Source organism: Chelonus insularis, unplaced genomic scaffold (genome assembly GCF_013357705.1).
Source record: "Chelonus insularis isolate UGA/USDA-ARS -01 unplaced genomic scaffold, ASM1335770v1 contig_135_pilon, whole genome shotgun sequence".
Taxonomy (NCBI): domain Eukaryota; kingdom Metazoa; phylum Arthropoda; class Insecta; order Hymenoptera; family Braconidae; genus Chelonus; species Chelonus insularis.
This window is the reverse complement of record NW_023276376.1, coordinates 2,697,174-2,722,941: the sequence shown is the minus strand read 5'-3', so window position 1 is coordinate 2,722,941 and position 25,768 is coordinate 2,697,174. Positions and strand designations below refer to the sequence as shown.

Here is a 25,768-nt window from a genome sequence, read left to right as displayed (position 1 = left end):
ATCCAATTTTTAGTTTTTTTTTCAACTTGTCGATCGTATTCATAGGTTTGTATATAATGTACTATAACATTTCATCGATATTAATATATATATATATATTTTAATGCTATTTACTGTATACCGACAACCGATTCGTAACGATTTCATAGTACCGTATATTTAATAATATCGCCCTTATACGATAGAATTTTCATAAATTCAAGTCATCAAGTAACAAGTATAAAATATATACATATATCTACACATAGATTTTGAAAGATAAAACAAATAATAAAACGTTCCATCCAAGAAACATAAATTTAGATCATTTAAGAGCTTGAAGTTTATTGTTTTAACAATCTTTGTACGTTTTGGAATGCTTGCATTGAAATATATTTCGTAAACGACGATGAATAGATAAATCAAATTATAACAATAGTATTGAATGAAAAAGTTACGTATTTAGTATACTTATTGTAATATAGTCTAAATCACTTTTGTCCATACAAAGATGATTATGGAATGGCTATAATGTTGTGAAAAAATTGTCAATTTCAAAGTAGCAGTAAAAAATCTAGTAGCTTTAACTTGTTTATAAAGAGCTTGAAATAATTTTATTTTGTACTTTAATATTTATGTATGTATGTTGCTTCTTTTGTATAAGGCTCCAATTCGTTTGCATCTATGAGCGATTTTTTAAATTAGACTAAATGTAAAAAAGTAGCCTTATACAAAAGTAGAATAGTATTTTCAAATAACATACCAGTATGATCTTGATTTGTAAAAGTAAACCAAGTACGTGAAATTATTTGGAACAGCAAAGTGGTCGATGAGTTTTATATAATATTAAGTGAAGGTCAGGCTCATAGTTTTGTATCTTGAACTTGCATTCTTGCAAAGTAGAATTAAAACTTTCTTTAATGAAATACCATTTAACTTCTGTCATAATACTAAAAGTTGTACGATGTCTATATAATGGAAGTGATCGAAAGTTTTAATAATCTATATAATTTTTATAATTCAAACATACTTTACACATAAACGTCCAAACTGCCAAATAACTGTCGTTTTTCTTATATTCCATAAATATTGTTTTCGTTGATGAATTCAAAAATTTATTTTTCTTTAAGATAAACAGATTATTCTACCAATAACAAATATAAAGTTAATTTATTACAATTGATATAAAAATAAATTGATCATTATTTAAAGCTATATAACTCTTTAACATGACTTGAGTAAATGTACTAATTGGCTTTGCAATAGAAATCAGAACAAGATTTTTCCTGTTCCCTTATACTATTGTAATGAATCTACATTTTCGAAGAAAGATGAAAATTCCACATGCGAAGTACATTATGATCATGACTCAATAAAGACTCCAACGCTTCAGTTCCTATTAATCATTAAGAAGATGAAATCAATAAAAAACTTAGAGGAAAATAACTAGATTAACAGTAATCTATTATTTACTATCCTTGAATAATAATATAAACGAGAACTTACGATTGGTTGCAATATATTCATTAATGGGATCTTTAATGGCAACTGTAGGTATTGCCATATTTAACCTCGGGTATAGAGTACTGGATGTAATGACATTACAGACAATTATACCCAACAATTCACCAGTGGTAGGTCTAATAATGGGTCCACCACTGGCGCCACTTTGAACACAGCAAGTGGTTTGTAACATGTATGAAGATACACTAGAAATATTACCCTGAGTAATAGTTGGTAATCGTGAAGATATAAATGGAAAACCAGCACTAATAACTTTTTCACCTGAAAGAAAAAAGTCATATTACTTGCAATTACTTAAAATAAATATCATCGAAGCAAATACATAGACATGATATTGAATTATTACCTCGTATAGCTAAACTGTCTCCTAATTTTAAAGGTCTCAATTTGTTGTTAATATCTAATGGATTTACTTTTAAGATAGCAATATCATATGGTAAATTTTTTGATGTTCGATAAATTAATTGTGCTGGTTTGTTGAAATCAGACAATTGATGACTTTCATTTTCATTGTGGAAAATAACTTCAATTTGATGATACATAGCCTGAATGTTCCAGATAATAATAGCTTTTAAATGATAAATAAATGATAATATTTCATGTATGAAATATTTTAATAAATCACCTCGCTAACCACATGCGAGCATGTTAAAATCGTGCCAGTTTCACGATCCACAAGAGTACCAGTTCCCCAGTTTACCCCACAACGTACAAGTACTACACTTTCGTCTAATGAACCTAATGGGAAAATGCATATTAACAATCGGGAAGAGATTATAAAAATTTAACATAAATAGATATTTCAACTTTCATTTGATTTATTCTTACTGGTGAAATCAAGGTTCTCATCAGTTGCTGTTATATCAACTTTAATTTCCTGTTTCTTCAGTAATTTTCTTAGGCAAGGTAAAAAACATGCGACGAGTGTATAATTCACCCACTCATTGCGGCACCAACTCAACGGAGCAATCACCATTCCACATAACAGTTGACTTCCACTAATAAGATGAAACGATATACGTCATTAGTTGCTATTCATTCAAGAAATGTGCTGTGTATTCTTATATTGTTTATGTATTACTCTTTTTGCACAACATAAACAGGCCCTCCTTCACATCCTGGTACTGTATTTGCGTCTGTCAGCATAACACATTTGTTTATACCCAAGATATTACTTACAATTCCCTGTGAAATAGAATTAATAAATACGGAATTTCCAAATGGCGTCGATTCAATGTTTATTACAGCCCCTCTCTTAAGACTTTTCTTGTGAATGTGATTATTAATAAAATGACTCAAGATCTTTCGAATACGTTGATCAAAGTCATATTCACTTGCTTTATTTATTTCTTTATTATCAAGACATATAACTAAAAATACTGATGATAGTATTTTATTTATTTCTTCAAAATCTTTTCCAAATTTCCAGGAAAAAAAAGTATTTGCAAATGTATCAATGAGTAATGGACAACGCCAAGTAGCTAATACAATACCGTTGGCTTGTTTTATTTCTTCATTAGCTTGTTCTGTCATTTTTCCATTTGCAGAAAATTGCACTCGAACTCGTAAATTATCTGCTTCATTTGATAGAATTGACAGTTTACCCGGTACTAAATTTGATATTAAATCCAGAAGTTTCTTATCACTTGTCATTTTTAACCTCAATAAAGTACCATGTGTGAGAATCCAATTTTTTGAAATGCTTATTCCGGAAGTCCCTAATCCTTCATTCACGCCCTCATCTAAGAATGATATTGAGACGTTTGAAGTCATATTTTTTTCTTTATACTCTGGAAAAAATATAATCATAAGTATTTGATACCAATTTTAATCACTGGAAGATATGTGTATCTTGACAATAAATTTGAGAATAGAAATAATTAATCGATATAAAATTACTCTAGTAACAAATTGATACACAACACTTAAATCAATCGAAATAAGAAATATAAAGGCTAATACCAAGAAAATACAGAAGTTATAATCGACCTTTACGAGTCTTGACTTTATTTCTAACCTAACTTTTATTATCTAAATTACTGTAGATGACGCAAATGCACTGGCAAAATAATATTGCAAGAATCAACATTTTAATAATCTTGATTACAATATTTAAACATGTTTATAAAGTTTAACAAATAAACTTGAAAATAAATGTTAAATCGGTATTGTGAATTCTTGTACAATCAATGTGTAAACTTTCTATTCTATCAGCTTCGTGGTCATCAGATTATGAAGTAGCGTACAAACATTGCATTACAGACTGACTGGCATGAAGTTTCTTGGAAATTATACTATATGAGATAAATCTAATCAGTCTCTACGTAATTATATGACTCAGCGTATATGTCACGTGAGAAAATGGGTAAATTGAGCATTAACAAAGAACAGCATCATCAAAGAAGAAGATGAAAGAGTACAAAAATTAAAAGATCACTGACGTAGCCGAATGATTAGCAAATTCTATTTTTGCATTGAATTTCAAATAACAAGATTATTTTTATTATCAATACTTACTATTTTATAATCATATCAGGTAAGATTAGTTATTTCCCATACTTTTTTATCAGGGCTTGCTAATTATGAGAAAAATTATAACTTCCATACTAATAAATTTCTTTTATACTGAGGTACATAAAATAAGACTATTTTTTCATTCTTTTTATAAAATTTATTTATTGAACATTGTAATTAACAATTAAGTTTTCGTTATTTATTTTTAAAAAATCTTATTTTCATTACTGCTCCAAAACTTTTTAAAATGAACAAATTACATATTATACATTATAAATTATTAAAATTCTCTTACTTTGATGATAAAAAAAGCACATATTCATATGAAAACAAACCTCATTTAATTCAGGCTTTTTTCATATTTTAAAATTTTAAAAAACTTCAAAAAATAAATTTCAAGCCAAAGGTTGTTTTCATATCTTATTTATAAATAAATCCATTGACTTATGATATGCCATGTTAATACAATGAAGAAAACAATAAAGATCTATGATTTATCAGGACTATTGGGCTACAAGTCCTGTCTAACATCTTTACATTTTCCTTTGCAAATTTACCGCTAGCTCCGATTCAACTTGAAGTGAAATTCACTTCTACAATTAGAAAATGAGTTCAAACTCTTATTTTATCTAGTATAGAAAAGTGTTCTATTGAAATCAAAACAGTAAACTACTTTTATTTATCAGAAAGATCTCATTCTCAAAGTTTTTTAAAATATTCTAACATCTAAATTTCTTTAGTACTTCCGGTTGTAGTAGCAGTAGTAGTAACAGTAGTAGTTATAGTAACACTAACAGCAACAGTAGTAATAGTCGTAGGAGTAGAAGTAGTAGTAATAAAACCTTTCGCTGCTAGATTTAGTCATTGATACTCTAAAACACTTTGCTGAAAGTCATTCAACTTTTCGGAGCAAATTTTACTTCTATCAAAAAAACTAAACTCATAAATTATTTGATACGTTTAACCTTATTATTTATATTGAAAAATGCTACAAATGAGTATTGAAAGATAAAACGAACTGCTTGCCAAACGTAAAATTATTTTAAAAAATTACTTTAAATGAATCTTCTGGACATATTTTTTGAATCCTATATTCAATACTCTTCTTAAATTACTTTCTTAATAACCGTAGAGAGATTGTATTTCATTCTGTTGTTGACGCCCAAATTAAAATTCGACTTCCTGACTTTTAGCACCCATAACTCACAAAATAAATGGCCATATAACTTTAAAAAAAATATCTCTAAAGAGTTGTAAAAACTGTCAACTTGATCTCTATGCTTTTCAAATGGAGTTTATTTTATTTTTGAGTTAATTAATTTCATTTATAAATTTTTTTAAGAATTACTTTTTTCATCTATTTCATTTTTGATCGTCTCGAATATGTTAAATAAAAAATTTGTTTTATTTTTATCATTGAATTTATTGAATTTTTTTTATAGAATATATAAAAGATTTTTCATAAAGCATATTACACGCGTACATGAGTATACTAGAGAAGAAATTATAGAATCAGTGAGCTGTGAATAATGTTGTTCAGAATTTTTACTTCAAAATCAATAGTATTACTTTCTTCTCATTTTACATAATAATTTTTAATAACCAACATTTCTATATTGAAACGTAAAAATGATAATTTTTTAGAATTTAATTGACCATTGAAATAAAAACTCTTTTTTTTTAAGGAAAAAATTGAAATATAAACGTCAAAAGATGGAAAATAATTAAATACACACTCTAGTAAACATTGGTCTAGATTTTGCCTATACAATCTCTTTGGTATAGAAATAGTAGTAGACCGCATGGCACCTTCCTTACAATACAAGAACTTGTTTTACCTGGTGTAGAGAGTAGAATGCAGTCAGGCCAAGGTAAAGACTCGATTACACACAACTTCTTTCTCTCACTTTACTTAATACAGGTCTTAGATTGAAGAGGTTCATGATAACCGATTTTATTATCTTAGGCAATGTTTTTTATTTAATTATTAAAACAGAATCTAATGGTTTTAATGGAACAGTTATGTTGGAGAGTAGAAAAAGAAATACTGTTGAAAATCTTATAATTTAAGTATCTATTTTAATGATTGAAATAAATTAACATTATGAAATAATAGTAATGCTAAATATAATAAATATTTATAAAAATATTATCTCCAAAAATTAATATAAAAATTTAAATACAATTTCTATTTGATTACTTTTAAAAAAGTTTTAAAAATTTATTGAATTTACTATGAGATAAACTCATTTTAAATTTGAGACAATGACACATTACTTTTACTGGTGAAGTCAAATCAGTAGTAAAAGAATAGTTATGTCAGACTGAACGGGAAAATGCAGATAGGTGAGGATATCAATGAAAAAAATGGCTGTAATAACAAAAATACGGAAGACGGGAATTGAAAAAAATTATCATTATGTATATTATATGAGTAATTCCGTATCTAATAAATAAAACATCTTACAAGTATTGCTAAAAATAATTATTATTTTAGTAGCAATTAATAACAGGATAAAAAAGAAACTTATGATACCAAGAAAGTTTTATTAGAATTCAAGAGAAAATAATTAAATGAATGAGACCGTAAAAGTGTATCTTATATTCAAAGTATTGTGAATAAAGTAAATACTACAAGTATTGTACAATGAAACTGAGATCAAGTGAGGGTACGAGATTGTAAAATAAACCTCACAAAAGTATATAAGTGAAGAGAGACTAGACAGCGTGGCTGCAGTATTCATACGTTCGCATAAATGAAAGTGTTTTTCAACTGGTTGCAGCAACTATTAGTTGTAATAATTATAGTAACATGCTCAGCGTATTCCATATTTGAATACTATACACGGAAATTCATCAAATTCTCAATTGGAATAATAAGTTTAACAGGAAGAAATGAAAGAAAAAGTAAATAAATATTTTATTATGTAGAATATATTTGTAACAATATTAAACAATGAAAAAAGTACAGATTCATAATCTACATAAAAACCAGCATACATATTGGATGAATGTGAGTGTATGAATGCCATTCAATTTTCTCAATACCCTTTAGAGTTACACACTATGAGCATTAATGAAATATTTTCACTCAATATTGTATTATTAATAAATCCAAAGAATTTCATTTAGAAGGCTTCATTTATTTATTTAAAAAAATGATTATTAAAATCTTTTACAATCATTTAAAGTTAAAATGATGTATTTGTTCGCAGAATCATAAGTAATTGGCTTGATCTGAATGCGTAATGCCAACATCTAGTTCAAGAAGATTAATGTATAAATAATAACTTTTATTATTAATTGCATAATTATATACTTATGGAAGATATGCAAAAATAATAATTATGAATAATTTATAGTATTTATGGATAATTAAGGAGAAAGTGAATGATAAATTCCAGATTTTTCTCAACGTATAGCAATCATTTAGTTGGTTAATATTGCTAGCTTTGTTAGTTCTATTGGTCTATTATGTTGAACAAATATCATCAACTTCATAATAATAAATTTTTATTGATTTCCATCTGTATTGTTGAAATAAATTGACAATATTCATTTGTAAAACTAGGACAAGTAAATGGTGTAACATAAATATTATTGGTATTGTCTGAATCCCTACTTAGCGATAATTTATGGCATTTGGTAATACTGTGAGATTTTTATCAACTAATCTCAATTGATTTAAACACAATGAAATTATTCTATAAAATTAGTACGAAATCAATTAATTGAAGTTTCTTTTAATGGAGTGAGTCATTTTTAATAATGTTCTCTGGTAAATTGTTTAAAGAATTATGACAAACAAGGAAGTTTATTATAAGTGATTAAATTGAGAGACCATAGTCAGTTGTGATAAATATAGTGCTTTCGTCATTATTAAAAAATTTAAACTCTTCATTTGGTTAACATATTGTGTAAACGCAGTCAAAAATCTCACACGTCAATGGCTTTGATTGCATTTGACAGTTCAGGATTTGAAAACTTGAAATGCTTTCTCTCAGAAGTAAGAGCGATGTACCTGGAAAAAGCGCGTAATCGTCTAAATTTGTCACCAGAAATGAATGAGTCATTTGAAAAGAGATAAAAAAACATTTCCATAAATCACTACCATGTTAAAAGTATAAATCATGATAGTAAGGTTGTGCAGGTAGAAAAGTAATAGAAAAAATGATACAAAAGAATATTAATAATTAGATGATGGGAAATAGTTGGAAGTTGAAAGAAATATTTTCTACATTATATTTTAATGGGTATTATTTGTTATTTTTAGTTCATGACTAACTTTTAAAAAAAATTATTAAATATGAAATTTATTAATTTCTTTTTTTCTACAAAATTATTTTCTACATGTTTCTGAAGATATCTTATTGAATTGAATAGTGATGCTTAAATTTCAGTGCTCTTTAGCAATTAGTTTGATATCAAATAATTTTTTTACGGTTTCTATATTAATGCAAAGAGAAATGATCATCTCTAGTTGATCACACATCACCCACGCAATACAAAATATAGAATAAGACGTAAAAAATTATAACATACGGTACAAATTACAAGGAAAATTGCGTATCTATTTGTGGAACGTTCCTGAACGAGTGTCATTACAATTGGATCGTAGATTGAGAAGGTGGAGTTATGTTTGTAATATAGACTAGATAGGACAGGAGCAAAAAAGAGAACACGTGGAATAAAGAAGAGACATGTACATAAGTTGAGAGGGGTCGACATCGAAGTACTATATTAGCCGTAAGACGTGATCATATTCTCACAACCCCAACTAACCCTCGAGAAGTGTACACACTTGAGTATAATATTGTGGTGCTTTGCGCAATCAAACCTTCATCAGTTCTATTTGAATAATTCAAAATTTCATAGTTTTTGTGAAAATTCTTCACGGAGAACATTCCAATTTGTAAGTAACATTGTACAAAAATATTTAAAAAAAAAATTTTTTCCATTTTTATATTGAGAAGATAATTTTATTCTGATCAATTATTAATTAAAACATTTTTCAAAGAAATTATGAAAATAACAAATATTATGTTGTAACTATTTGATACATTGTTTCTCAATATATAAATTAAAAAATTTTTTATCGCACTTGTAAGATGTATCTTATAATTTCTAAGATGCTCAAACATAATTCTATTTCTTGCATATTTCAATTCAACTTGACTTGACGAAATCAATTCTATGAAATAAGATAAGCATATAGCATACGCAAACAAATAGCGAAAATAAGATGTTTTTTAATTAAATAACAACAATAATATAATTTTTTATTATATCAATATTATCAATACAATGCACTTGAATATTAATTTCTAATTTTGTAGTAGAATAGATGCGTCACTAGATTCAATAATAATCCAATGGAAACAATATAAACGAATTCGTTCAGATTAAATGTTTGTGTTAATTAAATGTTCTGATTTTATGTTAGCTTTGGCTCGCGTTCGTGTTCATAAACTTACCCTATCAGATTTACTATACGCCTTCTGACGCACTCATTCGCATAATCTTATCTCTACTCTTTTTCACTTTTTTATTTCCCTTTAGTCTTTTTAAGTCCTGCGATATTAGCCATCTGTTGCTTCTAATTATCAATAAGCTTCTAGAATCATAGTTGTAACTTTCATTAAAATCAGTTAGCTCATTTCTATACTATCAAAACAAACAAACAGTATCATTACCAAAAGTTAAAAACATCACTTTAATAATATTCTATCTAAACTAGTTGATTATGTAAATTTCTATTTTTACCATCATTATCTTTGTTGATTAGAGAATCTCTATTGTGGAGCAAGATGTTATTAAAATATTATTGCATATTTATACATACAAGATGCAGAAAATATGATAGATGTTCAATGAATCCCGTGAGTAATAAATAGCTGGTATTTCTTGAATATATTGTGTTAATTAATGACGGTGTCTTAAGGAAGAAAAAAGCTTTGCTGGGCGATAAATTACTTAAGTTCAATCAGCAGAATATCGACGTCACTGATGAGACTAGTGAAAATTCAAATGTAAAAATTTTAACTAGTTCTGACTGGCTCTTTTTAAAGTTTACATATCATTATTTCCTTGAGACCTGATAGTTAAATATTAGCATCCTCGAAAATGACCGGATCACCTGTCGACTGATACAATCACTTCCAGAGTGAACTGGTTTAAATGACATGCAATAGAACTGTTGTAATCCCTGGGTCTATTCTCTCTTATTTTGCAGTTATTTACATAGATCATTATTTGATCCATTTTTTAAAACTTATTCATTTAAATTAGAAGCATTTACAAGTGTTATTAACGTAATTAGACGAATTTTAAAAATAAAAAATAAAATGATAGATGTGGTGCGTTGAGTGTATAAAAGGTTGTAACAATAAATAAAGTGTGCAGGCTTATTAATTTTATATAGAAAAAAATAAATAAGAATGAAAAGGTTTTTAGTTGCGTATCAGAATACATAGCTTGTTGGTTGCAAAGAATTGACGCTGTGTCGAACCATTCTGAGAATTCGTTACGGAATCTCGAAGGCGAGCTACTTTCCGTTCTCAGGGAGGTTGTCAAGTTATAAATAACTCGTTTCTTTGTTATTTTTTCGTTTTCACGCAAAAGATAATCCTTCTAGCAAATTTCAAACGGGAATGAAAAAGGTTTGATCAGTATTTATGAATAGTGTTAACAGTGTTAATAGCTAATAATAAAATGAAATGAATGAAAAGTGCACAATCAAGTGTCTATTATATTATTAATAGGTAAAAGTAAATCGATTAAAACCGAGTACAATAATTGCATATTATTACCAACATGAATTAAAGCAATCTTTTAGTAGTAATATCGGTACAATGACTATCAGTTTATATGTTTGATAACATAACTGTTGTATCACGATGTCGATGCTCTGTAGATGAAAATTATTCCTATCATGTCTGAGATAGCACGATAACATTCTAATTTAACATGGATTTATGATAAACAAATACTTTGAAAGAAATGTGACAAAAATATCGATATGAAAATAATGGAATAAATTCCAATAGCAAGGAAGATTTGATTTTATTTTCACAATTGAAAAAATACAAATGAAGTGAATCGTTTGGAATAATAAATTAGACAGTGTCACAAAAGTATTGAGGTGAGACAATGCATCGAAGTAGATAACATACATGTACAACTTTCATGTGGAATAATCTTTCGTTCTCTGTTCATCTCACTCTTCCTCATGGGTAACACATTTACACACACAAGTTTCCTAATCGTAGTAGTCACGAGGGTCTCTTTAACTACGTTAAGTGCCTGTATGCACACCCACGGCCGGCTCCCTGTGTATATAAAACGGATAATTTGTTTGACAAAGTGAGTATTATATTCTCTACTCTCTCGTGACCAGTGTCATAGTGTGGTGTCTTTGTCTGATCCACGTGTGGTAGAAAGAAAGAGTGAACCGCACGTTACGGTTCGTCTGCTTCTACAGTCTATACCAGCGACAGTCTGCGCTACGTGATGTACCAACTTTAATCTCTTGTGTCACGCTGTATGATCGTATTTTATATTTTCGTCGGATTGAATCTTGATATTGTAATAGAGGGTATTTGATAGAATTAGTAAAAACGTTGAAAAAATAGTAAGGAAATAACGGAGCAAGTGTCGAGTTGATTTGATTGTGGAAAAAGACTCCTGATTTCCTTTGTTAGTGCCGGACATAGTATTGGATATATAAGCTTCCAGTACCTTGTTGATGCATAAGGGTCCGGGTGAGCGGTTTGAACTCGGACGGAAATCGCGGCGTGAGAAAATCAACTGGCACGATACGATACATATATGAGCGGCGCTAAGCAGCCTGCACACTGGCTGGTACGGATACAGACATTAAACGCCCCATCAGTATTAGAATTTAAAGCCTTCAATAATCATTTTGAGAGATTGTGGATGTCATAACCCACCTACTGGAGGTCTATTCACGTCAAGACAAACCTTCATTATAAGAATATAAAGACAATATATTTTATAGGATATATTCAATCAAAAGTGTGTTGCGACAGAAAGAAAGAACTTTTGAGACAAGTATTGAGTATCGCGCAGGCTCAGTTTAATGTTCATTGGGCAGAGCAAAAGTACCGGAAGTCGTAATTAATTTGCTCGTGAGGAACGATGTACGAGGACAATTGATTGGGTGAATTTATCGGTCTTTACGTTATTATTTGTGTGATGGAGTCGATGATAAGAAGTGGAGAAAATTTCATATTTGATTTAACTCGTATTGGACTAGAGAGTGAAATTGGTTAAACCATTATTTTTAAATCATTACATTATATTGTTGTTATCAAAAAAGTGAAATTTTTTTATCAACATACCATTATATTATATTGGAACCACTCAGTCTTCTCACACTTTCCATCATATCTTGGCTGTTGCCACCTGGAACTGATAGTTGTTACAATGTGTTACTTTTATCCCGCTGTGTTGGAGTAAAATTTATATATCAACGGTTTACTGTAAGGTGAGAATGATATTTTTGTTTGTTTTATTTCATTTATTTTGTGTATCTTTTTTCACTTTAGTTCCGTTACGTTTTTGAAAGTTTCATACAGTCTCCATGACCTGTTGCAAGTTTTTATTGTCGGGGAGCAAATTAAACACGAGTACAAATTGATGAATGAATATTTTATGCGCCCTCTTTTAGTCACAGAATAAAATATTTACTATTAATCGTTTAATATGTGTACACATATATGTATTTATCAATTACATACTAATGTCTGAGGTGATTTTTGTATGAGTAATATTTCTTTGTGTGGTATTTTAGGTGAACGAAATTAGTGTCTCGACTACAGGTAGTGATTAAATTAAACTCATTAAGTTTCACACTATTATTGAAACAAAGAATGCTTTTTTATTTACTTAAATAATTATTAAACATAATAATAATAATATATTAATTTGATAAATGTTTTTGAAAAAATAAAAAATAAAAATTTCAGAGTTGAAATAGAATTTTAAAAGAACAAACCACGTGTCTATTATAGAAACATAGATAAAATAACAAAAAAATTGTACCAATGTATTTTTCTGTAAGGTATATAGTAAAGAATTAAATGTTTATCTCAGTTTTCATTTTATATTTGTTATGTTACTAAAAATATTAGTAGATATATCGTGATCTAATCCCATAGTGATTAAATATCTAGAGCAAAAGTGATTTATGTGGTATTTTCTTTAATAAATTTGAATTAAAAGTATATTTGAAGTGACAGCTTTGATATGTATTTTTAAATATCTATAACATCTTCAAGTATATACGGAATCGAGTATTAACTTTTATTTAATTTCCCTTTTCAAATTAAATCAAATGAATTCTCTTCCTTTCATTTTTGTTTCTTTTCTTATTTATTTTTTTTTTATTTTATTATTCCGAAAAAAAGTAAATCTATTAATAGATAAATTAGTGAAGTGGTTTTCTACATAAAAAAAAAAGTTGTGTTGAAATAATCAATTGCAGGTCAAAGTAGATAACAGGTACCTATATATTAGATGATGTATTAAATAACTCGAAGCTGATCGCTAAATTGAATGAGATTGCATCATTTAAAATAAGGCAAAAAATGTACTGAAATTGAAAGTTTTTGTTAGGGAATATCAATTGTATTTCATGGAATTATAATTGACACTAAAAAATTAAAATAAAAAGTAATGAATAAATGATTAGTTGATAGATAAATAATAACAAAATACACTTTTACTTGTAAAAATAATAGTTAAAATGAGTTAGCTAAATGAGACATTAAACCAATTACATCAATGGAAAATGTTAATCTTGAAAAAATCTATGATAACATTTAACTTGAAATTATCTTTAAGATGTGTGAGTTTGCAGCTCTGTCTTTTAATTATACCTTGGCTGCGCAATCGAAACCAGAACGACTTGGTAGTAAGGTGACGGTATCATTCTTGACTTGTTATAATAATTACTGCATAGAATTACACGTAAGCAATAAAAAAAATAGAAGATGGTAAGGGGCACATGAGAAGTAGGAAAATGGAAAAGTTATCAGAAAGCGAAAGGAGTAGATTTATTAGGAGTATAAGTATTTAATTGAAATTGGAGCATTCTTCTGCGAATGAATGATTATCAGTAATGAAGGATGAGTAAAAGTCTGTGGAAGAGTGAGAAAATAAAGAAAATAAAAGGAAAAAGATGAGAAGAAAGAGAAGTAAAAAAGCAAAGGTGGTACGACGATCGGGAATAACACGCGGGGGATCTTACCATCGATAGAGGGGAAGTGGGGGGCTAGCAAGAGCGGCGGGATCCGATTGGTTCGCGCCTCGGCCATATTATAAGCGGCTGCAGTCCGCGCTAGTTAATGTTAGCCCGAACCACCAAGAGAGTCGCATCTGACAAGATTGCGTGTACTTTGCGTGTACTTACGCACTTTTAGTTGACGATAATCCATTATACAATTCCGGTTTATACGCTCTTAACAGTATCTTATTGAATTTGTTACTTATTTTATTGTATCCTCTGAATAGTTATACACCATCAATAGACGTGATTAGTTAAAACACTCTTTTTGATACATTAGACGTTCGTGTCTTTAATCACGTCCTCAGTGTCAGTGAACTGGTTCATATTCAAGTGTTGAACATTGTCGCTTTTTTGCGATAATTCGCAGATTTTTTAGTGAATTTTTTATTATTTTTAGAACGTTCTCCAAATAAAACGTAAGTGATTCACTAAACATAAACATATATAGCATAAAAATACTAACATGTACAGATAAAATCATTCATTACACATGATGTGTAATTTATTTATAAAATATATATGTATATAAATTAGAAAAAAAGAAAAAAAAATCATTACTATATAATGATATAAAGTTGTAAATAATTGTCTCAATTGTTAGGCGTATTATTGGTTTATTGAAACATATAATTTTGATGTAAAGCTGGAATATGATATGGTAGGCAGAGCAGAGATAGAGATAAGATCACAAGGGATGGGATTATAATGTTGAAACATATTTAATTGTATTGACATTTAATTCTCTCTATTACGAATACATATTAATTGTTTTTATACACATTTATTATTATAGATTATTGTTCTTTGGCGTGTGGGATAGACCTTTCTTTTTCCGACTTATTTACTTATCTTTATAGACCTTGAAGGAAGAGAGAATTTATAACTTATTAATATCTCACATATCATGTATACGAGACGATAGAAATCGTCTAATAAAAATATTTACTTAAAAAAAGATGTTATTTTTCGGTTTATATGATATTTGCATTAATGAAGTTATTAAAAAAAATGAATAACCGCGAATAAAATTAATTATGTAATTGAATGAAGTTGAAAGAGATTTGTTTATTTAGTAGTATGTTATGGATGTGTTATTTTAAAAGGGAGGACTTTTAGCTACAGGTGGCTAAAAGTTATTCACTTCCCCTCATTCTGTAAAAGTGTTTGTGAATTCTGAGCGCGAAACCGGTGACTTCAAGCAGCTCTGCGACCAGAGAGCTTTCTAGATTTTCTTATAGTGGGGAGTTCACGTATTTCTTTCCTCCTATCATAAAAGAGTAGTGCTTGACTTTTCAATGGCAAGTTATTTTGAAAAACAATTTATTAAAGGAGACTTTAAGGTCTCGTTAAAAAAAGAACAATACTGTTTTGTATTAATATTTACTACTTATTAATAATAATGACTTTTTTTCCTAAAAACACCATTTTAAATTAAATTAATTAATCAAACAAAAACCTTAATTATGTTTAAATGATTTTAATTTTGTTAGATTTTGATTAATATGAAAGATTAATTTTTTAAATTAATTACATATATGAATCATAAATAGAGACAATGAAATTTCCTAAAAACACCAATTTGAAGTAAATAAAGGCAGCCAAAATAAGACAAAAGTATCATTTATTGAATTAAATATAAATAGATGCGACTAATTGTTGAAGTAAGTCGGAGAGAATAGGCCAGTAAAAAGATATGGAGGAAACATTGATAATTTTTCTCAATCATTTTGGTGACATGGGAATAAAAATTATCTTTACGCCTCAAGGCCTAATAATATAACACTGAGTAGTTTTGAATTTTATAGAATCATATTTATATTTACATTCTGACGACAAGTGACAAACTCAGTGTCCCTTTGATGTTGGGGTCAATGACGACATAATTTAAAGATTCGTTTGGGGCACGCGATATTAAAAATACATTTAAACTGTCCGATAGTTAATAAAGATTAATTTGATTGTACACAACAACAGTAGTCATACATCTATTTTTATTCAAATGAGGTAATTTTGATGATTTTCCTAATGAATAAAATTTTTTGGTGTAAGCGTAAACTTTACTTGATTCTCTTATTACTGAAAGAAATTTATTCTGTCAGGGTTAATAAGAAGAGAGCACTTGTCGTAAAATGTTGTGGGCCTTAATCGTTGGAAATAATCCGAGAAATTAGCAGAGTGCATAAAGTTGATGGTGTAAGTGAATAAAAAGAATGAGAGATATAAAAATAGATAAGAGTATGGTAAATGTAAGAACGTAGATAGAGAAGGAAAAGAAAGAAAGACGTCATGTGTAGTCTCTTGCAATACGATTCATAGGACGCCAAGCTGTCTGCCGGAACACTGATCCCCACCACTTACGAATCAAGATGAGGGGCAGGGGAAAACAGCTTCCCCCTATGCGAGTACGATAGTGCCAACAGAGCCGGCTTCTGTCCTACATACGTACATGCACACATTTAGTATCTTGAACGCTCTCCGTAGAGCGTGTTAGCTGCAACTTGTGTAAATAAATCTTTTTACCTCTCTCACTCTTGCACTGAGACAAGACAGAATACGTTCAGGAAAACAGAGGATAGTTTGTGTGTCTTCCAAGCCGATTACCTCGTATGTTCTCTTCTTAACTCAAGAAGAACAAGAACTGAACGACTGCCACATTCAAGAGGCATACCACGACCTCGTCAATGTTTCGGTCGTGTATTCTCTTTTCTTATCTCGAATCACAGCATCCTCTTCTCGCTTAGAAAAGGGTTCGTTGACTTCATGTGATTCAAGACGCGTGCACACAAGTTGCCGCGTATTGAATCTTAACTAAAGTCAAGAAGAAAAACTGGAGGACGACTGCTTTTGTATTGAGAGACGATCTGAGTGCATGGATTTTTTTTTACCTTCAAGCGGAAGGTCGGGAGTCTGAAAACTTCGTGTCAAGGTCAGGCACACTTTTTTTTATGAAGGACTATCAACTGCTGATCAACTACTCTTCTATTCCATATCACTATTTATTCATTTATTACATGATGATGCACTTATTACGTCTATGAAAAATTCTCTGATCCTTATTCATTCCGATTAGATAATAATTTGAACATTTGTATGATAAGTTTAACTTTTTTTGTCTGATTTCATAATGTGTTCTGGAAAAACCCGAGATTCGTTACGCTGTATTGATATCAGCTAAAAAATCAACTATTTAATATTAGAAAAGAAGAAAAAACTTGTTGCTCAAAGCTTAATGACAAACTGATTGGAATTATTTAGCATTTAATAACACGCCAAGTCCACATAGGTTAATAGAACCATTTTCTTATATAATTATTATGTCTCATCTTTGACGTCATTGACTTGGTTAATTGCGTTCTTCTAAAATTAATGGGTGTCGACGTGACTTGTTTTTTATATTATATCTATATCACACATTGTCATGTCAAGTCTTAACACTAACGAAAAATTTTATTTTCATTCCTATTTTTAGACCACCTTCTGCTAAAACATTCACCATGTGCAAATCTCCTCTATTGTTTAGTGAGAAAACTACTGTCAAAAATTCTTCCATATAATAGCATTAACATCTTGAAATAGCTTCATGTTGTTGTTTTGATAATCACTGAAAAATGCACTATCATTTATTTTTTATTGATAGTAATTGAGATTGCAAGATGATGACTGATAAGTTAATTTTAATCTAATCAATATCAATATATTTGGCTTTTTATTAATCACTTTTTTTCTTGAATAATTAATTCAAATGTTGTAATAAACTATTTTAGTATTTAAATTTGAATTAAAGATGATTTCATTTACATACAAAATAACACTTAAGAAGTATAAGTAAATCATCTTTTATCAAGGAAAAAAAAGGTTGGCATTTTTTTGTTGTAGTTTTTATTCAAAACCACAATCAATTTACTACAAAATTTCAGTCATTAAATTTAAAAATACCTATTCAAGAAGTGCTAATTGTGTCCAATCGACAAATAAAAATAATTTTGAATAATGTAAAAGTTTAAAGTCCGGCCAATGTTTCATTAAATGATTCGCGAAAAAGAAAAAAAAATTTTTACGTCATAGCAGTTATTTTAAGAATCATTTTTAGTAGTGAATAATAATTAAGTAGTTGATTGACAGGTTTATAAATAAATTGATTATTAAATCAAAAATTAGTTTAAAACAAAATGCGTATATTAATCCTTTTTATTTCTTCATCATAAAATAGACATTTCTAGATTGACTAGTTCTATGAGTTTTTTGTGTCTAGTTTAATGTTATTCATACGATTGATATGATATGTAATCAAATGTAACTATGATATGAATTCATCATTAAGAAATTGATAAAGAGTTTATTATATGAATAGATAAAAAGAAAAGTATCATTTTTTCAAATAGTAAAAAATTATTATTTTAATTGAATCAGAATAGAATGAATCACGATTAAATAGGTTACGCTGTCATATAATCGATCGATATCACGTATTTCATAATTATTACGTCTATTTTTATTTTAGTTATTCAGTAAAAAGTTTAATTTCCGTTGTTGATAGTCTTTTAAGAATTCTTGTAGTCTTTTTTCCTATTTAACAAAACGATGAAGTGATCGTTACATGACATTTATCTCATTTTTTTAAAATAGCAAAAAAAAATACTATAAAAAAAATTTTTTTTTCACTCCATAAATTTAATATATAACAGATTGATTTTAAATGATTGAAAACATGGAAAAAATAATATTTTGACAGATATACAGTTTTGGGAGCATCATTAATCATTCCCAGGATGAATTGCTCCTACCGTAAAATAACTTAAAGCTTACACCAATTTTTGGAGTAAATTTTTTTTTCTTTAAAAGAAAAATAAAATCTCATGATTTTAATATAAATTTTTGAAGTTTCTAATTAAATAGATGATTATCAACTTTTAATTGTTCGCAATTGAAAATTTTTTTATTCTTTTTATGAAAAATAAAATTAAATGTTATTTTTGGAGCAGTTTTAATATTTTTATGAAATTTAAAATCATTTTATGATTTAAAGGCCAATATTATTGCATCACTCTTAGAATTATCAATTATTTATTCTCTAGCAATGAATCTAGTAAATATGGAGAAAAAAAACCAATTTCGGAGCATAATTTGATTAATTATAAAAATTCTATATTGAAAATTCGAAATGATGAAATTTTTTGACGAGATTATAAAAGACAATCATTATAAAATGATTTGAATCCGTCATTAAAAGTTGACAAAGAGTTGATTATATTTCAATAAAAAAGGTAAAAAAAAAGAAACAAATAAAAAGAAAGAATTGGCAAAGGAGCATTAGTAATATATTTTGTGTGTGCATTTATACATATAGGTATAAGGATGAAACGTTGAAGTAGCCTGCCGCCGTCTCGTTGTCGGTTGATTTACAGATAAGACGGACATCTTCTTTTTAGGCGCCGGCTCTTTTTAACTTTCATGTTATGCGGTATATATACATAGCATATATACAACGCGTATCAACCGGCATATGTTATATAGTATATGGTATGAGCCCACCAACCGGCGGACAAGCGCCTAATTAGAGGCGCAATTCTTTAGTATATTTTCAACGAGTTATCCTGTAAGGATTCTTAATGTGTAGAAGTGAGTACGTATTACACTCCAGGACACATACGCAAGTGTGTAAAACCTTTTTTCTTTTTTTTTGTTTTACCTTTCACTCATTCTTCTTGTTCTTCTCATCCCATCCTCATATATCCATCTTCTTGTTCTTGCTCTTAAGAGCTGGTGTGGTAACTCCTTACGATTGAGTCATCTGCTACGAAAAGGACCACCTGCCAAGGAGAAACGATCTATCTAATGATCAGCGTTGCTCCCACCTACCATATATAAACTCTTATATGTCTTTTTTTTTAATTCCTTTTTCTCGATTTCAGGTCTGATTCTTTTTCGGTCTTTCGCTGCTTGCTTGGAAACAAGTTGCATCCCAAATATTTTATATTTACATCGTGCTTTTGATCTGCATTTTTAACTCTTTTGTTTCACCGAAAATAGTCTATTGCAAACATCCAAATATCATCTAAGCATTGATCTTGAATGTCGAATACCGTGTTTTGTTCGCTACGGGGCATTTGCAGATTGCACACCTGTGCACGCTCGAGAGATGAAGAAAGACCTCACCTGTTGAATAACCGGTCTTTATTGACTTTTTCTTTATTACATTCTCTCCGCATATTTCTTCAATAACGTTGTTAATTTTTTGGTTTTTGTACGATAGCTTGTTGGTGTCTTATTATTCTTTACTCTATGTGATTAATTTTATTTTTTTTGTTTTATTACTTTTCTGAGCAATGATCCGTATATATACTTTGATTTATGAATGAGATAATAAGTTTGTAAAATCATAAAAAAAAAAGAAACATTTAATGTGTCGAATTTTAGTAGATAATTAAAAATAAGGTTGTTTAAATTTACATACGTATCAGTTATTTACATATGTATATATTTATTCGAAACTTTGTAATTATACTTTCTATTTACATAAATGGAATTGCATTTTTATGAGCATCACATTATTAAGACGTTATTGAATTCTACGATTTCTAAATGGAAACTATTTCTATGAATATTGAAATAAAAAACCAGGGTTGTATAGTACCCGAATAGAAGAAAAAAAAAAGAATAAATTTTATAACCAAAAATGTATTCAAAAAAGAAAAAAAAAACGTATATTTTAAAATTTTATCTTCCATTTCTTTTCCTTCTTACAAAATTGAAGAAAAATTAAGGACCGTGAGAGCATTCGAGACAAATTATCACCCATAAGCCCATTGTAAGAGTAGTTATTGGCGCTTGGTGATCGAGAGAGAAAAAGAGTTATCTATCTCTGTCTCACCCTCGATAGCAGTGCAAAAATTCTGAGAATCGAGCAGCTAAAAATAAAATCCCACCCGGGAGTAATGATTATATGCCGAAGAAAAGATGAAAGAACAAGCGGGAGAATGAAAGGCACACGAGTTTTTTGGGAGAGTAAGCGAGAGAGAAGGTGAAGGGTAAAGAGAGAATGAGAAAGGATAAGAGGGGAGTGGCAGCGTTGAAGGAAGAAAGAGACCGGTTAATGAAGTTGTCGGTTGAAAACGTTTACAGGTGGGGTCCCGATACTTGTGTGTGGTCCATTCATAGCATGCCAGTGACTCTTGGTAGATACTACTTTGCAACCTTCATTTAATACATATATACTTTATCTTATTCGCATATATATATATATATATACGTACACATATACACTTTTATTTAACAAACTGCGATAAACCTCAATTGTTTCACTTTAATCTTTCAGATGATGCAGTTTCATCAGCAAAGTCAATCTTCATCGCTTCTAGCTCCTAACTTATCTTCGCAGTTGCCAATAGTGACTAATAAAAGTCAACGCTCGTGTCAATCATTGAACATCTTATTACCAACGCCAACGACGACCATGTCGAGGGGCAAAGTAGCTCACTTCTCCTCATCATTCTTCAGCCGTAGAAGCGTCGTTTGCCGACCTGTACTTTTTTCCGTATTTGCCTGGTCTGTTGTTCTACTTTTCATCTTATCTTCTTTCGGCGTCGCTGATGCTGCTGTACTCACGGGCCATCCACTTGGTAAACGATCGTACATAGATCTAGGATGCAAGGGTGTTTACGATAAAAGTATCTTCGCCCGGCTTGATCGAGTTTGTGAAGACTGCTACAATCTTTTCCGAGAACCACAAATTCATAGTCTCTGCAGGTTACTATTTTTTTTATTCTCATAAATAATGAAAAAAGAAATTATTTACTAGGAAACTCGACTATAATGATGTCAAATTATTATTGCTGTTGAATTTGACACTTTGAATACAGAATAATAAATCCCATCGCCAATAGGCTTGGTCATCATTTGACTTGAATACTTATATGTTAGACATCTGCTGTTTGCTGCTACGCGTATCGGAACAGAATAAGATTTCTCTTCTATTTATAGTCTATATAGTATAGATATAGCATTATAGCAAGTGCCAACCTATGTTCACTATTACCTGACTATTTATTCTTAAGTATGTGACTTTAAAATTGTATTTAATTGCTCTAAATAAATAAATGTATCAGGTGTAATTGACATTTCGCTTGTACGTGATAGATATGTATATATATTTTTTTTTTGTTTAAATATTGGGAAATGTAGTTTTAATTTTGATAATTATATTCTATTTAAAGGCGGTAAGTTATAATGGCGGTGTCATTAAACATTTGCAGAAAGGACTGTTTCACGACATACTACTTCAAAGGATGTGTAGAAACGCTATTGATGCAAGATGAAATGGAACAATTCAAAATGGCGATCAAACAACTCCATGGAGCTGATCCTGGGGTTTAGGTAGTTTTTATTTTATTTTATTTATTATTTATTATCTTTATTATTACTTAACTCATTTTTTTTAATGATCCATTTTTATGTTTTCAAATTTATATTCATTCACGTTTACTTTACATATTTATTTGATTTCTTTCAAGTTTTTTTCTCTTTTTTTTCATGTTTTATTTTAATTACAATAAATCGCGAAAATACACATCAAATTCGTCGAGGGGCTTAGAACTATATTCAAATCTTAGGTAATTTAGTATCTGATGAAAGAATAACACTCAAATCTAATCTACGCATCACTAACATATATTTTTAAAAATATTCTCTATGAATGCGTTATATTTTATCTATTTTATCTTTCTTAGAATATCAGAGAGTAACCGAGAACGAGTGTGAGATTAACAATCCCAGTTTAAATGGATGAGTGGGAGAAAATAAAAAATGGTGCATGCATTTTAGATGATATTTTTCAGAAATATATTATAATAATCTTTCCTAGCAGTTATACTAACTCTTCACCACGCAACACAGCCATTACATCTATTAGATAGTGAAGAATATAACGCTACGCATGTTTTTTTTTCTCACTTTATCTTCCAACAAAACAAATAACAAATATTTTTGTTAACATAAAATTCAATAAATCAAATAAAATACGTCATTCACTTGACTCTTTATTTTTTAATTGATATACTAATTTATATTTATTTCTGTTAATATTTAGGCAGGAATGCTTTAGCAGCAAATACTTTACGAGTTGCATTCAGGCACTGCTGCTTGAAGATGAAATGGAGAAGTTTCAAGAGATGGCGGAATACCTCGGCCGTAGAAAATAAAAGAGAAATACTTATAAAGAAAAAACGCTGGTGCGAGGAACGAGAAGTCTGTCATATGGGTGCAAAATGAATAACCATCAAATCTGGATAACAGTCATAGTTGTTATACAATATGACATTGGAATAATAAAAAATGACGCTTTGCAATAAGTAACCCCGTTAAAAGATACCCTTGATGAGTCTTCCAGTTTCGTCGTGTCCGGCAACTTAAACGAAACGATATATGTATATGTATATAAAAAGGACTATACATCCCATATTACAAATTCTAGTCAATAAAATATATCTATAGCGTATTGTTTTTTAAATGTAATAAGTAGCACAAATACGCAACTAAACAATAGACAGTAATGGATAGATATATGTACATGACAAGCATACATACAGATGCATATACACTCTAATTTAAGTATTGAGAGAACGAAAGGAAATCATAAGAAGAAAGAAATGCAAGAAAAGGGAATGAAAATTGAGTACTGAACGTGAACATGTATGTAACGCATGAAATTTGTTAGGTAAAGTTTATTATCGCTTATTATTACTATTTTTATTATTATTATTATTATTATTATTATTATTATTATATTATATATTATATCATATTATTATTTTTATTATTATTATTATTATTATTATTATTGTTAGTTTAACTTTTTTAAAGTTTAGTACTATCGCAATGAATATCGATAATGACATTTATTAGCATGACATTTCAAGAGAATGAAAAAAAAATGTCAGAAATGATTTGACATTTTTAAGTATTACAGTTTTTTATGATATTATTTTTACTATGTAAATATAGACAAAGTTTAATGTTATTGTATTGTTTTCAAAGAAAAATTAGGAAAGAAACAAAATTGAGTATTTGTACACTTAGTATTTATTTATTATTTTTCAATTTTATCGCTGAGCGGTTTATTAAATTCAATAATATTAATATAAAAAATTAACAATGAAAAAATTATTAAGGTCGCGGGTGATCGAATACATTCCAAAACCAGTATTTATTTTCTACTTTACATTTTTAATTCTTATATTCGTTACTAGTCTTGAAAAAAAAAAAAACAATATAGCCTGCAGTTTTATATTTAACTCATTTTACATTTACAAACAGTTTTTATTCTCATAAATGAATCTTATTCCTGAAATAGTCCACAAGTACTACTCTGAAAATATTGGATTTTTCGATTATTTTATTGACATTTTTGAATTTGTAATTATTTTTTAAATTGAGGTAAATATCTCAGGCAGTATTTAACTCGTAGATAAAGTCTTAAGTATCTTATTTAATTTTTTTTTTTCCCACACTTCATTATTGTTATCATCATTATTTTTATCATTATCATTCGTAAGAAAATTCGATTTTTTGAATATTCATAAACAAATAATATTTTTAGTACAATTAAATACTAATCATTTAAAACATTTGACCGTTATTATCAAATAAATGTTTGTTTTAAATCTATTGATCTATATTTCGTACAATATTTATTGCATAAATATTACTTAATAATATTAAAGAAGAAGAAACAGATGATTACAATTCGTCGAAACTGAGATATTTACTTTAACATTCTCATCATTCCGAGGGTAACCATCATTAATGAGGTTTAGTCATTAGTGAAAATTATGTTCAAATGTCATTGCATTTATATTTTTGCAAAAATAAATTAATATTTCATCAAATTAATGGTAAAAATCGATACTCGCGGACCATTAAATGTATGTAGAATTATATTATTCTACTAACAATAAGTAAAAAGAGAGTGTAAGATTAAGTAATGAATACATATGTATGAGTGAAAGTATAAAAAAAAAAGAAGGAACAAATAGAATAATTTACTTATTTTTGCAGGCATGCAATATAATGAGTGTACGTCGCACATTTAATTATATTTATTTTTTAAAAATTTATTTACTATTTAAATTATGTACCGATCATACATAGTATTGTAAAAATCAATCATTTTTTGCTTTATGAAGCAGTTAAAATTACACAGTAGAAAAAATTTAAATAATTTAAAGGAAAGAAAATAAATAAAAGCGCGAAGAGAACGTTTATATAAATGCATTACATAAAATTATTATATATAAAACATCTGTAATCTATTGTGGCTATATGATTATAATTATATGCACATCCATAAATATTACATACCGATGCATGTATATACCATTATATACATACTTACGGTATATTCTGAAAAAAAAAATATAAAAAGTTATTTATGTTTACGCGAATAAA

At 28.6% G+C, this 25,768-nt stretch overlaps 2 protein-coding genes across 2 annotated transcripts; one reads left to right on the top strand and one right to left on the bottom strand.

Moving 5' to 3' along the window:
- Positions 1-555: 555 nt before the first annotated feature.
- LOC118074617 (peroxisomal leader peptide-processing protease) lies at positions 556-3,754 on the bottom strand. The gene is made up of 7 exons (XM_035095998.1): positions 3,466-3,754; positions 2,585-3,293; positions 2,332-2,501; positions 2,129-2,241; positions 1,850-2,048; positions 1,486-1,764; positions 556-1,375 (listed from the first exon to the last, which is right to left on the bottom strand). Exons 2-7 carry the CDS (start codon positions 3,274-3,276, stop codon positions 1,293-1,295), a joined length of 1,536 nt encoding a protein of 511 aa, XP_034951889.1. The 5' UTR covers positions 3,277-3,293; positions 3,466-3,754; the 3' UTR covers positions 556-1,292.
- Positions 3,755-14,347: 10,593 nt separating this feature from the next.
- ITP (ion transport peptide) lies at positions 14,348-25,474 on the top strand. The gene is made up of 3 exons (XM_035095518.1): positions 14,348-14,742; positions 21,642-22,072; positions 23,412-25,474. Exons 2-3 carry the CDS (start codon positions 21,642-21,644, stop codon positions 23,521-23,523), a joined length of 543 nt encoding a protein of 180 aa, XP_034951409.1. The 5' UTR covers positions 14,348-14,742; the 3' UTR covers positions 23,524-25,474.
- Positions 25,475-25,768: the final 294 nt, after the last annotated feature.

Coding starts and splice junctions, on each gene's coding strand:
- LOC118074617 (XM_035095998.1), bottom strand. CDS start 3,276: ATGACTTCAAACGTCTCAATATCATTCTTAGATGAGGGCGTGAATGAA. Junction 2,049..2,128: donor GCTCGCATGTGGTTAGCGAG/GTGATTTATTAA, acceptor TGGAACATTCAG/GCTATGTATCATCAAATTGA. Junction 1,765..1,849: donor AGACAGTTTAGCTATACGAG/GTAATAATTCAA, acceptor TTTTTCTTTCAG/GTGAAAAAGTTATTAGTGCT.
- ITP (XM_035095518.1), top strand. CDS start 21,642: ATGATGCAGTTTCATCAGCAAAGTCAATCTTCATCGCTTCTAGCTCCT. Junction 22,073..23,411: donor CAAATTCATAGTCTCTGCAG/GTTACTATTTTT, acceptor GTTAATATTTAG/GCAGGAATGCTTTAGCAGCA.